Genomic DNA, 12,918 nt, shown 5'->3' with positions numbered 1-12,918 from the left:
AGCACAGACAGCAGAACTCATGACTGTTGGAAGATGGCAACAAAGATTTCTTATCCTTCCCCTCAGCTAAAGTCCGCAAGCTGCCCTTTCCTTGCAAGCAGCTGTGGGACCCCTCTCCCTCACTTTGCTTGGGTTTAGGGCTCTGGTTTGCTTACACAGAGGAATTCCAACTACGATTTCAAGGAAAGCCTGACTCTCACTCTCCCATAGCCCCCAGTAGGCTAGTTCTGCAGAAAGACATTCCTGTATTTGTTAGTCGTACAGCACTTCATTATAAGGATCTGCTGGTAATTGTCAAGGTCTGATGCCAACCTTTTTAACTGACAATTACTAATACTTTAAAGGAACTATTAAGCTGTGTAACCCAATTCCTATGGGGAAGAGTGATTCCAAATAAGCAGTATGGCCTTCTTTCTCAGGACTGGGTTCACATAAGGATATGAGGAGTTTCTCTCTCTCTCTCTTTCAAAATATATGTACTGAATGTGTAAATGTCAAGCACTGTTCTGCTTCTGAGGGTATACAAATAAGATTCAGTCACAGCCTTCAAGGGGCTCACAATCCGGGTTTCACTCATGCAAGAACTGAGGAAAGTACTAGGTGCATCTGTGGGCAAAACTGAGGGAAACAGGGCTGATTAAACTCGGTGTCAGGAAGGCTCCACAGTGACGGTGTTTTAAGTTTTTAAAGATTTTATTTATTAATCTGACAGAGAGAGACACAGAGAGAGAGAGAGAGAGAGGGAACACAAGCAGGGGTAGTGGGAGAGGGAAAAACAGGTTTCCCGCTGAGCAGGGAGCCTGACATGGGGCTCGATCCCAAAACCCTAAGATCATGACCTGAACTGAAGGCAGACGCTTTTCGACTGAGCCACCCAGGTGCCCCTTAAGTCTTTTAAAACACAAAATGCATACTGAGAGAAGAATTATATCACCAGAAAGGAGACACTAAATACTTCCCAGATGCAAACAACCTGGGAGAAAAACAACCTTGAGAAAAGCCTAAGGATTCCAGTAAGGACCAGGAGTTTGAGAAACATTATGGGTCTTGTCAACAATTTACTGGGTACTTTAGGCTCTTTCCGTCAAGTGTTCTTTAACTTCCGGGTGACTTCTAAATAGCAGATGAAAATATTATTATAAAATCCATTTAAATAAACCTACTATATGAAAAAGTTCTCTCTTCCCAGTTTGTTGAAATGAGAGTCATAATATTTATTTCATCAAGAGGGTGTGAAGCTTAGTTGGGATTAATTTCCTTCATTACTCCTTCCAGAGTACTGAAAAATTTATATAATCCCATATGTGGTTCATAGGAACAGACTTCATGATGACTTGATGAGAAATAGTATGAATATTTCATCAAGTTTTTCCATCATTCTTTCAAGTATAACCACCCTCACTCCACCTTTTCCAGCCCCTCAGGATGGCGCACCAGGTCACTGCCAGCGCCTTCTGAAGGAAGGCTTCAGCCAATCCATTACATGTGCTGCTGCCTCATCAAACACCCCAGAACCTTCCTTTGCAGTGGGGCCCGCCCTCCCCTCCACTCTCACTAGACCCACCACGCACGTGCTGCAGGGACGGTCCAAACATTCCCCTCTTTCCCCAGGTCAATTGTGAACATACATCTTCAGGGCATCGACTTACTGGTATTTTTAATCCCTGGCACCTTACATGGTGACTAGCAGAGAAGAGCTGAGCAAATAAAGCCTTGTCAAGTGACTGAGGGAGCAAACCCTCTGCTCTGGTGACAAGGCCAGAACCAAGCTGTCTTCTGAACGTGGGACCTGCCCTCCTATTTGTCTTCTTTTCCCGTTCCTCCTCATCCTGAATTTTCCCTTTCCTCTCTCAGTAATATACATTTATCTACGTAGGGCAGTGGTTTTCCGCCTTGGCTCCCGGCGGGGAGCTTTACAAATAAACACAGGTGCCCGGCCCACCAACACACATTTTGATTTAATTGGGTGGGGTGGGGCTCTGGTGTTGGTATTTTGCAAATGCCCCTGTGATGAGTCTAAAAAGCAGCCAGGCTTGAGAGACACTGATTTAAAGTGATAGCTCAAGCCTTGTCTTTTAAAAAGGCTAATGGGCCTCTGGTGAGTTTACCTTGCTCTGGTTTCAAAGCAGGTACCGTCTCAACCAGTTATTAGGTAACAAATCCAACACCGCACTGGACTAGTAGTTTGTTCTTTGACTTGTGCACTTCATTTTGATTATTTATGAGTGTAAACACACATGTACCATCTCTCACACTCGACCTGAAGAACCTCGAAGGCAGGAACTCTGTCTTCTACTACTTTGCATTCCCAAGCCATGTACAGGGTGGACCAAAAACACGTTTTTGATTACCAAAAAAAAAAAAAAAAAAAAAAAAAAAAAATCCAAAATACTGAAAGAGGAGGAAAAAAACCCCTAGTAGAGGCCATTTTAATTCCACTTTAAGAACACATCTTTGGTAAGAATAAAAATGTTGCACAAAGGGTGGGGCAGGATTGAAGCAGACTAGAGAAAGAGTAAATAAAAGTCAAACGGAAAAAAACCTAAATTAGTCCAAAAGAAAATGTTTCCCAGCTTCTTAAGAGGGTTTTTGCAAACACTGAAGCAGAATAAACAAGAGCATTAACTTGGCTTGTGCCCTGATAAGGAGATTTCTTTCCTGATTATATAATTTTACAAAGTTTCCAGGGTGTAAAGAAAATAATCAGCCACCGAGGACTCCTTCCCTTGGACTATACAATTCAGCTCTTGGTTTAATCGGCTCGCAGAGCTGCTCAGCTTGACCTGACCTCCTTCCAGCCCTGTGATCTCAGACTAAGCCTCATATTCAAGAGCCCTGGCGTAGAGCTCAATGTCATAGAAACGGGATAAAACATAATCCTCATTCCATGTCCTTGATCCCTTGGTGTAGTGGCCTCTGTGCACTGGTGGGGGTGGGGAGAGCTATACCTGATATCTTTTCCTGGCAGTTGGTGTTCCAGAGATCTGGTGATACTAGAATGATGTAGGCATGTTTTCTTACTAAGTAGTACTATAAGGAAGTATTGCTTGGAACAACTACCTTAAAGACTAGCTTAAGGTACTTTTTTGTGCACATATCCTAGAAAAGGTTTATCTTCATATGGCTTCTCTACTTTGTCAAGAAGTAAGACCACAGGAAAAGCTCAGTGAATCACGATGCATGTCCTCTGCCAAAGCGAGATAAGTTCATCAGATAGAGACATGTTTTCTCCATCAAATTTCATCCTAGTTATTAGGCCACAAATTGAAACACTGGTCCCAAAAGGCACAGACACTTCTATAGATTAATTAAGTGTAAGTTCTTCTGCTTGGGTTGGCCATTTTAGCACTGGTCATATTTTACTTTGCTACAGCATTTTATTATACTTTACTATTTTATTTACATATTTTACTAATTAGTGTTTGAAAACATGATTCAAAAGCATTTAACTCTGCTCTTGATTGATTAGCAATGATAGTAACATGTTGTCCTTTGTAGGTTAAGATAACATCACTGACTCATTTGATAGGATATGAGTTGATAAACTGTCAACTGATCTATCCATGCTGTGCTCCTCATTCCTCTTGTGACTAGTGGCCTGTGTTTGACCCTGTGAGCCAAGAACCAAGAGCCACCAGAATCCTGCAGTTACCAAAGAGACATAAAATAATAGCGTTTGTCCTACCAGCTATTTCCTCTGAATGCCTAAAAAATGGAAATGACCGGCTAATTTATTAAAACAAAAGGAAAAGAAAAATATGGCACTAACTTCTTTATATACTAACAAATGCTAGCTGGAATTGGTAAAATAAGGATCTAGGAGTCTGGAGTCTATGCTACCATATATAACAGTCTATATCACAAAATCAGTGTGCACCATCTGAAACCTAAAACAGAGATAAACTACCCATTTTCAAGGAACGGGATTGAAGATCCATGAAAATGAATGGATCCACGCTGATTCACAAGGAATTTTGCTTCCTCAAATAAGAGTTTAGGTAGTAGAGCCTGACCGCTGCAAACTGGTTTTATTTAACATAATTTATAACCTCAGGTATAAAACAAAGGTCATTAGGTTCTACAGGAACATCTCTGGCTCTGAAAAGAGAAGTAATGGATTCAGAACCCAGGATACTTGAATCATCCCCGGGGAAAAGGTATCACTGAGGTAATGAGCACGCCAGGGCCTGAAAACTTAAGAATGTTCCCCTAAACGAAAACAAGCAGCTCCATCTTCTCAGAACATGGCTGACTCAATCATCAAGCTGGAATGTTATTTACACAGTCCCAAGCAAACCAAGAAGAATCCTCTGGTCTGTAACCAAGGGCACTCGGAAAGTTATGTCTGGAACAGGCAAAGGCTCATGTCTGTTTCTGATGATTCCTGACTCCTTGGAAGACAGCCAATTTACCTAATTCAGGTGAAGGGCAACAGCTCCCTGCCACCTCCCCCAGAAAGGACCGCCAGCATGATATTTCATGCCTCTTTAGTGAATAACCTGGACTGTAACACATTTAGCAAGATGGGCAAATCTGGATTCTGAATTCTGCCCCATCCAACAAATCAGAACAATCACCCTATCATCTTCCTCCTCCTGCTTGTGGGAGAGGTTATGATGGAACCTGGTCCACACAACAGAATAAAGTTAAGGTTAGGCATTGGGGAAAATAAATTCCCTAATTATGAAACACTTTACCAAAGGTGTCAGCCTGTGGTGTTCCTTTCTTTGAATGAAAGAAAGGGTTGTAGAAAGTTAAACCTTCTGGATGGAACGTGGAGGGGGTGGAGATACAGTTCTCATTTGAGGCCAGGATAGAAACCATCATCAGGGAGCTCTTGAAAGAGCTGTCATCCTTTTGGGGGTCTCTCCAGCAAACTCCAGTACTTGAACCTACTGGCTTATGAGTTAGTGCACAAGTACCCATGGTCTGGGGAATAGTTTATCACATGGCAGGATCTGTCTGGCCTATGGTTTTCAAAGCATATTAACCTCAAGAAAAAGCATTGTCACTATTTAATTTGTCCACGAATTATCTAGTCCTCAACAAATACCAGCTAAGTGAAATGATCATTAGCTCTTTAGAGATGGAGAGTTTGAGATCCCTCGAGGGTAGACCTTCGTCATTTCCAAGCCATTGGCAAATATCAGGAGGCATGCTAACTCTATGGGCTCTATTCTTACACATTTTTTCCTGTGAGCGGCTGATTTCCCACTTCATTATAACTGCTACTGGGGCAGGCAGGGATGCTCATTTCTTTACCTGCCCTGATGGTATTGGGCCAGGACAGAAAATGTGGCCAGTGCTTTCAGGAGATGAACACTCAGATTGCTAAGTACATCTTGTTCTCTAAACTCAACAGTCAGAAAACATTGTCAAAGAACTCACCTGTCTTCTGTCTGAACCAAGGGACTGGAGAATCAGACGGGTATTCACACTGTGACTCCAGGTGTTTCCTAGGGCAGCTGTCACACAGCTGAATCCAGAAGTGCCTGAAATGAAACAGGGCAAAACCATGACTGTGAATGCCCATTTCTTGTAATGGTGTTTCCCATAAGCAAAAGTCCAGTCACTGCTCATTGCTTAGAGACTCCTGGGGACTCAGTTCATTACCACAAAAGTTGACAAATTAGAGAAGAAGGACAGGGGTTAAGAATATGAGACTAAAAATAAAAACCAGCATGAGTTTCCTTCAGCCTCAGTGCAAGGGACCACCACTAGGCTAAAAGATAACAGAGTTATATATCAATAAGAGCTTGCATGCAAGGCAGCTTAGAGCCATTGCTAATAAAAAATTGAGCCACTCAACATCCACGGAGGAAAGGCATAATGCTACTCCACAGAATGAGAGCCAGTTACAAAACAGTCTTAGTTTAATAGAGTTGTAAGGCTTGTTTAGCTTGATAAGAGTCTTAACTCCATTTTCCTAATCAATATAGAAAAGGTAGCGTATGTATATAAAATTCCTTTGCCCTTCCAATCCTTGCATACACACACCCAGAAGAGGAATATGAAAGATCTAACCATTTCATATCTAATCTGTATTGGACAGCCTTATCCCCAGAGAAACATTCTTTCACCTTCTAAGACTTTCCTGTAAGGGGAGGGATCTGAAGGATCCATCCGAATTTCCAGTCTACTCCAAGTTGTGCTTCATCTACTACCTTCCATCTCCAGAGCCTCGCTGATCCCTCTTGACATCACCATGAGGAAACTATTCCTGCTCTCCTCCTCTTCTTCCTCCTTAGAGGCAAGCTCACTGGTCCCACCACTTAGAAGCCTGCCCACCCTCCCTCCCCTCATATCTGGCCCATTCTGAGGACTCCTCTGAATTCCTGTGCCTACTTTGGCCCTGAGAGGAATCCTAGCCCTATAGGGAGCACAGTAGGACATTCATTGTGCTTTGTAACCTCAAGATGCTGTCTCTTTGCAATGAGAAGACTAAATACAGAGAGGCTGAAGCCCACCAGATTAGTAGATAAAACAAAATGAGGCCTTGAGCTTCTCATTCATTGCCTGCTTACTGCATCCTCTGATTCTCACCCCTCAGTCCAGAGTATTGGTCTTCTTTTCTTTTCTGGACCTGTCATCTTTCAGGGTGGTCTACCAACTCTGCCTGGCCTTTGCATGGCTGTACACTCCTGGGCCCAAATATTACAGCAGATGAATGTGGGTCAGCGGTTCTAGGCTGAAGGTGATTTGTTGGCAATGTCTTAAGTGGGAGGGCTACTGGCATTTAGAGAGTGGGGGGACGGAAATGCTGCTGAACACCCATGCACAGGACAGGCTCTCAACAAGGAATTATCCAGCCCCAAACACAAGAGTGCTGAGGTTGAATGCCCCTGGGTTAGACAACACCAAGCATACATTTTCTCCAGTTCAAGCAGGTACAGGAATGAATTAGATGGGAATCAACAACTGGGACCACAACAAGCCTGGGGAGTTCTGAATGAAGAAGAATTTAGCATCGGAAAGAATAAAATTTAGGGTGACTGTAGTGTATCATGCACATCACTCAAAACACACACAAATTAATCTGAAAACAGATTATCTAGACCATGCTCATAGGATCACACCACTCCCTTGCTCAAACTCCTCCAGCAGCCCTCCGTGCTGAGGACAAATACTAACTCCCGAACAATGCATCTGGGGCACTTTGTCATCTGCTCCCCAGTCTCTCTCCGGCCCCACTGCTCTAAGCTTTCTCACTGGATGGTCTCCTGTAACCTCCTGACTTCTCTGTCCCCATTCTCCTTGACCTCTTGGCAGCAGCTGATAAAGCTTCCCCCTCTTTTGGCATCTAAGATATGCTTCTTCTGCTTCTTCTGGATCTTGATGAGTGTTCTTTTCCTTCTCTGCTTTTCTTCTCCTTCTCTTCCTAGTTACGGGTGGACTGTAGGAGGCTGACAGTGACTGATTTTTCTCCTATCACCCGAGTGCCTTCAGTGCCTAGGAAGGCAATGTGCATTTAGTAAAGAGGCCAGGTGTTTGCATCTTAAAATGCAGGAATCCTTTATTGCTGCAAAGAGATATACTTCCTTCCATTCTTCTTAAAATACACTCCCCTCTTGTCTTCCATCTTCCCCTTTTTGATAGAGACATATTAATAAAGAAATATTTTCTGTTATAAGAAAACCAACCCTGGAAAGGCAATAGCAACCGATTTTTCTTCTCTTTTCTTTTTTTGTTTTCGCATTTTTATAAAACAGCTTTTTTGAGATAATTCACACATCATACAATCCACCCAAAGTGTACACTCCAATGGTTTTTACTATATTCAGAGTTGTTCAAGCATTACCACAATTGGCTTTAGAACACTTCATCGCCTCAAAAAGAAACTCCATGTGCGTTAGCCATATAAGCCTCAAGCCCCTCTCTCTGCCCCCCAGCCCTAGGCAACCATTACTCTACTTTGTGTTTAATATGAACTGTTAGGAGATGGACGGAGAGTAGTGGAGACTGCGGAGAATGAGCGCATCTATCCATGATCACGAGGGGCAGACCCTGGCTGCTCCAGCTAGTGCTGTCGTGTGACAAAATGAGTTCAGAGTCAACCACATCTTTTGACTTTGAAAAAAGAGAAGCCAGGAGGAAGTCAATGTTTGAGTACAATCCCCCTGACTTAATTTAACAATTTCTAAAAAATGCACAAACGAACATACTTAGGAGCCGCCTATCACTCATTCCCACAAAGCTTGCAACGTCTGCTCCATATGGCATGTCCTCACTGTTGACAAGGACAACACCCTGACATGGGTGATTTTGAAGCCTTGTCTCAACCTACAACCCGCCTTAGCACTTGTCCTCCATTTTCAAGAACAAGAACTACGAGTCTGACCTAATGAATTTCAGCACCATAACCTGAATATCTTCAAATCAAGCTTATGTCTTCCCATATAACTCACTCTTCCTTCTTTGTCCCTTTCTTCGGCCTTCTAGTTAATCTGGTTCAGAACCTCAGTTCCACTTTTAAATTTCTCCTTCTCCCATGCTTCTCAGTTCCAATATATTGTGACGTTCTATTGACTGAACTGTAAAATCTCACCTATATCTTTTTCCCTACCCTCTGTTCCTCCTACCCCAACCTTAGATCAGACCCTCATTAGCTTTCACCTGGGGATGAAAGCTGCTAGAACTTCCTACCTGATGTCCATGCCGCTGTCCGTTCCTAAAGTCCATTCTCTCTTCTGCCTGATTAACCTCCCCAACCACACATTTAAGCACACTCCCCTGTCACTTCTGACCAAGCGTGCTTGAAAACTTTCAGCAATTCCCAAGTGCATCCAAAGAGCTCTAAATTCCTCAGACTGGCATTCAGAGCTCTTCTAGTCTGTGCCCAACCCGCCTTTCCACTCAGCTCCCTCCATTCCACTTCATACAGACCTTGCTCCAACATAATCACTTCTTCACTATGTCCCTTCCCCACCTGAAATGCCTCTAGGTCCACACATTATCTTCGATACCACCTCCTCTGTGGCACTTTCTTGGCCCTCACAGACTTACTGTCTTCCTCCTCTAAATTCCCATAATGCTTTATTTCCCTCTCTCACTTTACACCGTTTTCTCTCCTGTGGTATATTCCCTGTGTGTGCTTTTCTTAACACCCCTAATACATATCTTAAGAGAGTCAAATCCATCTCTGATTTATGCTAGGCCAAATCACTTAATTTATGCCTCAATCATTCTGTGTCACTGACACACAGAAGATACTTAATAAATCCTGATTAAATAGTTACTAAGTTGTTCCTACTAAACTTTGAACTATGTTACATATATTTGTTTTAGCAGCAGATTTACATTCTTAATTCTATCTTGTTTAATCTAAAATTAACACCATGTTCACATTTTTTTTTTTAAAAGATTTTATTTATTTATTTGACAGAGATCACAAGTAGGCAGAGAGGCAGGCAGAGAGAGAGGGGGAAGCAGGCTCCTTGCCTGCCCAGGACCCTGGGATCATGACCTGAGCTGAAGGCAGAGGCGTTAACCCACTGAGCCACCCAGGCACCCCCCCATGTTCACAATTTTCAAACAAACTTGTTAGAAGCTTGTTTCTTAGGTGCCTGCTAAGTGATAGGATGAAGTAAGGCTGAGCTTTCAAGTTTGCCACAAAAAACGATATGTAGACTAATTAGGAGTTAATTAGTCAAGCACTCAGAAAATATACATATTTTTAAAAAATAATAAAATTATAGGCACTTCTCAGGTCTGGAAGATGTTTTCAGGAGTCAAAGCCATATGGCCAGTAGTGACTATTTAAAGAATGCCATGTCCCTAAAGCAATGAAAACAGTATAACAATGAACCCATGTACCTGGCTGCTTTCCGGGCAGGTAAGCTCAGGGCCTGACGAAAGGCCAGTGAATGCAAATGACCACGGGAAAGCTTCTAATGGGAACCCTGAGTGAGCAGCTTGTGGAGGAGTGCTTACAAACATGACGCCCCCACAAGAGCAGTAACAGAGGACCTTGAAAGCTAATGATAAGAAAAGACAATATTTTTAAAGTACTCCAAGGAGGCCCTAGGTGAGCCTTTTACTATGAGGAGGGCTTACGTCTTGTTTGAGCTTCATCTGTTAGTTATATCTTTTTTTGATCCTCACGGAGGTAGGGAATATCTTCACCCCTATTGACAAACTAAAGCTGTGAGGGATTAAGGTCATTCTCCCATGGGCGCATGGTTGGTTAATGACAGGGCCAGGACTCAAAGTGGGCCGACTGTCTTCACCGCTACTCCAGTCAGCCTTCTCCAGGCTCCTTATGTCAAACAGCCCACAGCCGTGTCAGCTCAGTTGACAGGGAGCTTCAGGAAGGGCCTGAAGAGAGAGCCTGAAGGCCCGTCTCTGAGACGACACTGATGGAGGCACAGTGCGAGCATCTCATCACTCATCTGAATCTGTGTGTCACTCTGGCTCCACAACCAGCTTCCTCTGTTCTGATATACGCTGATAACTCAGGGCCAAGGGGTTTCCAGAAAGATCAGTGCATGCCCTGGCTTGGCAAGTTATTTAACCTCGCTCAACTGGCCCAGCAGCTGATTCGTGTAAATCAGGTGGCCTGGAACTGACCCTCTCTGGTGGAAGCCCTAAAAATCTGGCCAAAATTGAAAAGTTATTTCACTTGATAGGACCCTAAGAGTGGCTATAGGTGGTGGGATTACTTGAGAGAGAAGTGGGAGAGAAGAAGGTGGGAAAACTGTCAGTTAATATAAATTTAATAACTTTTTAGACGATTTTATTTATTTGTTTGAGAGAGAGAGCACGAGCACACAAGTGTGTATTGGGGGGATGGCAGAGGGAAAGGGAGAAGCAGACTCCCTGCTGAGCAGGAAGCCCAACATGGGGCATGATCCCTGAGATCATGACCTGAGCTAAAGGCAGACACTTAACCCACTGAGCCACCCCAGTGCCCCTGTAACTTTATTTGCAGCTAGAAAATATGTCTCCTGTCTTTTGACTTTCAAACATTTCTGGCATAAATAATCATTAATGCTGTTTATGGGAAATTAAAGGTAGAAGGAATCTACTTGCTGGCCTTTCAGAAAAGGTGTTTTCCTGCCCAATGACCTAATTGGTCAGGAAAGAGATAAGTGAGTCTTCTCTACGCTCATTTTAACCGGAAGTTCTAAAAATTAGGGCACTCTCTGCCTTTCTCTTTTTTGATGACTCCCATATTTAGACCTGCCAAGGCAGAATGACTTCATTTTACTGGAATTTGGTTCATTTCAATACAGATAGAAAAATCAAATAAGTGAACTCGGTTTTGAAAACATTTTCATTATTGGGGATTTTTCGTCACCACAGGATTGAGCTTGTGGAAGTATTTGAGTAAGCTACATGGAGAAAATCTAATTTGTTTACACTGAAGTCAAGTTTCTCTAAAACAGACGGTGGGGACATGCGTTCTCCACTCTCTGAGATTCTCTTAGGTAAGTCAGAGCATGTTTTCCTTCTGTGATTGCTTACCCATCTGTGTAAAATGTGAATAATAATTCCTGCCTCTAGGCAACCAAAGGTTTGTGGTGACTCACAGATGGAGATATTTGATATGTATAAATGACAGAAATGCTGATTAAAGACTGAAATGAAATTCTAGGGAGAAAGAGAGTTGAATTATCATCTTCTACATTTTTTTATTCTATTAATAATGAGGCAAGCTAGAAAAACTCAGTCATAAAGTGGTTAAAACAACAGGACTTGGATTCTGGAATAGCTTTCATGACCGCTATCTTTTGGATCCAATTCCCCATGCTTGTGGAGTGGGAGTTGGTTATGAAGACACATTGCTCACAAGGCAAGGGGCTCGCTCCCTGTTCTGCATGCAGGGTGTAGTCCTTGTGCAATCAGACTGGAGGAGGATAATCAGGTTGCTATGTAGCCTTGATTTCCAAAAAGGTAATGGGCTTCTGGTACCAACTCGTGTCAGTATCTAGAAGAGGCCTGTTGGGGCGCCTTCAATGCGGAAGCTCCTTCTTTGAAAACATTTCAATTTATGACTCCTGTGCTAAGCATTTCTGGGAGGTTAAACGGAATCTCTAGTCCGCAATATAAAAGTGTCTGCCCTGTGGCACAAGGATCAACTTTAAAAGGATAGACTTTTCCATGTTAAAAATAAGGCAAGTGTAAACAAAGCACTGACTCCCAGGAGAGAGGGGAGGGGAGGGGAGGAAGGAAAAATTCACAGCCCAGGAGAGCTGGATATCCTGGACAGCGGCCCCTCCTGTCCCTTTAGATGAAAGGCCACTTATTGAGATTAGAACGAAGAAAGAAAGAGAGAGAGAGATGGTGGGAGGGGAAGGAAGGAAGGAAAGAAGAAGGGAAGGAAGGGAGGACGAACAGAAGGGAGGGAGGAAAAAAATAACCTATAAATCTTTTCAAGACTGCAATAAGTCCGGGAAGGAGATGGCATGTTACCATTCGAAGAACAGTCTCTTTCTTATCTTTGTCCTCACATTCTAAAGCATGTTCTGTGTAATGCATGGCAGCATACGGTCAGCTGCTGGCTTCACGACAGGACCCTGGAGTTCTATTTCTGACTTAGCTGTGGGCTTTTAACGAGAACGGGTGGGAGGAGAGAGATGTAGCAGAGAAGCTCAGGGCAGGCCTTGCTAACGACCAGTTACTTCGCCTCTTTGAGCCTCAGTTTCCTCGTCCATGACAAGGGCTGGTTGAAAATGGCCTCAGAAGTTCCTGCCTCTACTAAAAACTTTGAATCTATGGCATTTTGATGACAAGAAATTAGCTCTTCATTCTGGGCCTCACTTTTTCCAGAAGTTTGAGAAAGTTCTACTTTGTGTGCTATCTTTGAATGGCTGTACCCTACTTACCACCCATGTAAGTTTGAAGAGAGGGCAGACAGGTGGTCCTTTTCCTAAGAGTAGATTTCCCTCCAGACTAGGAATTTTCTTAGTCTTCTCCTAC

General features: G+C 43.1%; 1 protein-coding gene across 3 annotated transcripts in view; it reads right to left on the bottom strand.

Moving 5' to 3' along the window:
- Positions 1-12,918, bottom strand: part of RAD51B (RAD51 paralog B) — a 682,991-nt gene that overhangs the window by 158,024 nt on the left and 512,049 nt on the right. For all 3 annotated transcript variants that reach the window (XM_045070887.1, XM_004738999.3, XM_004739000.3), the window contains one exon: positions 5,389-5,492. In XM_045070887.1, the coding sequence (XP_044926822.1) occupies positions 5,389-5,492 (104 nt within the window). The remainder of the gene's footprint in view (positions 1-5,388; positions 5,493-12,918) is intronic.

This window comes from Mustela putorius, unplaced genomic scaffold (genome assembly GCF_011764305.1).
Source record: "Mustela putorius furo isolate JIRA1106 unplaced genomic scaffold, ASM1176430v1.1 tig00000129_pilon_pilon_pilon, whole genome shotgun sequence".
Classification (NCBI taxonomy): Eukaryota; Metazoa; Chordata; class Mammalia; order Carnivora; family Mustelidae; genus Mustela; species Mustela putorius.
The sequence above is the reverse complement of the archived record's forward strand: the minus strand, read 5'-3'. Positions and strand labels throughout refer to the sequence as shown.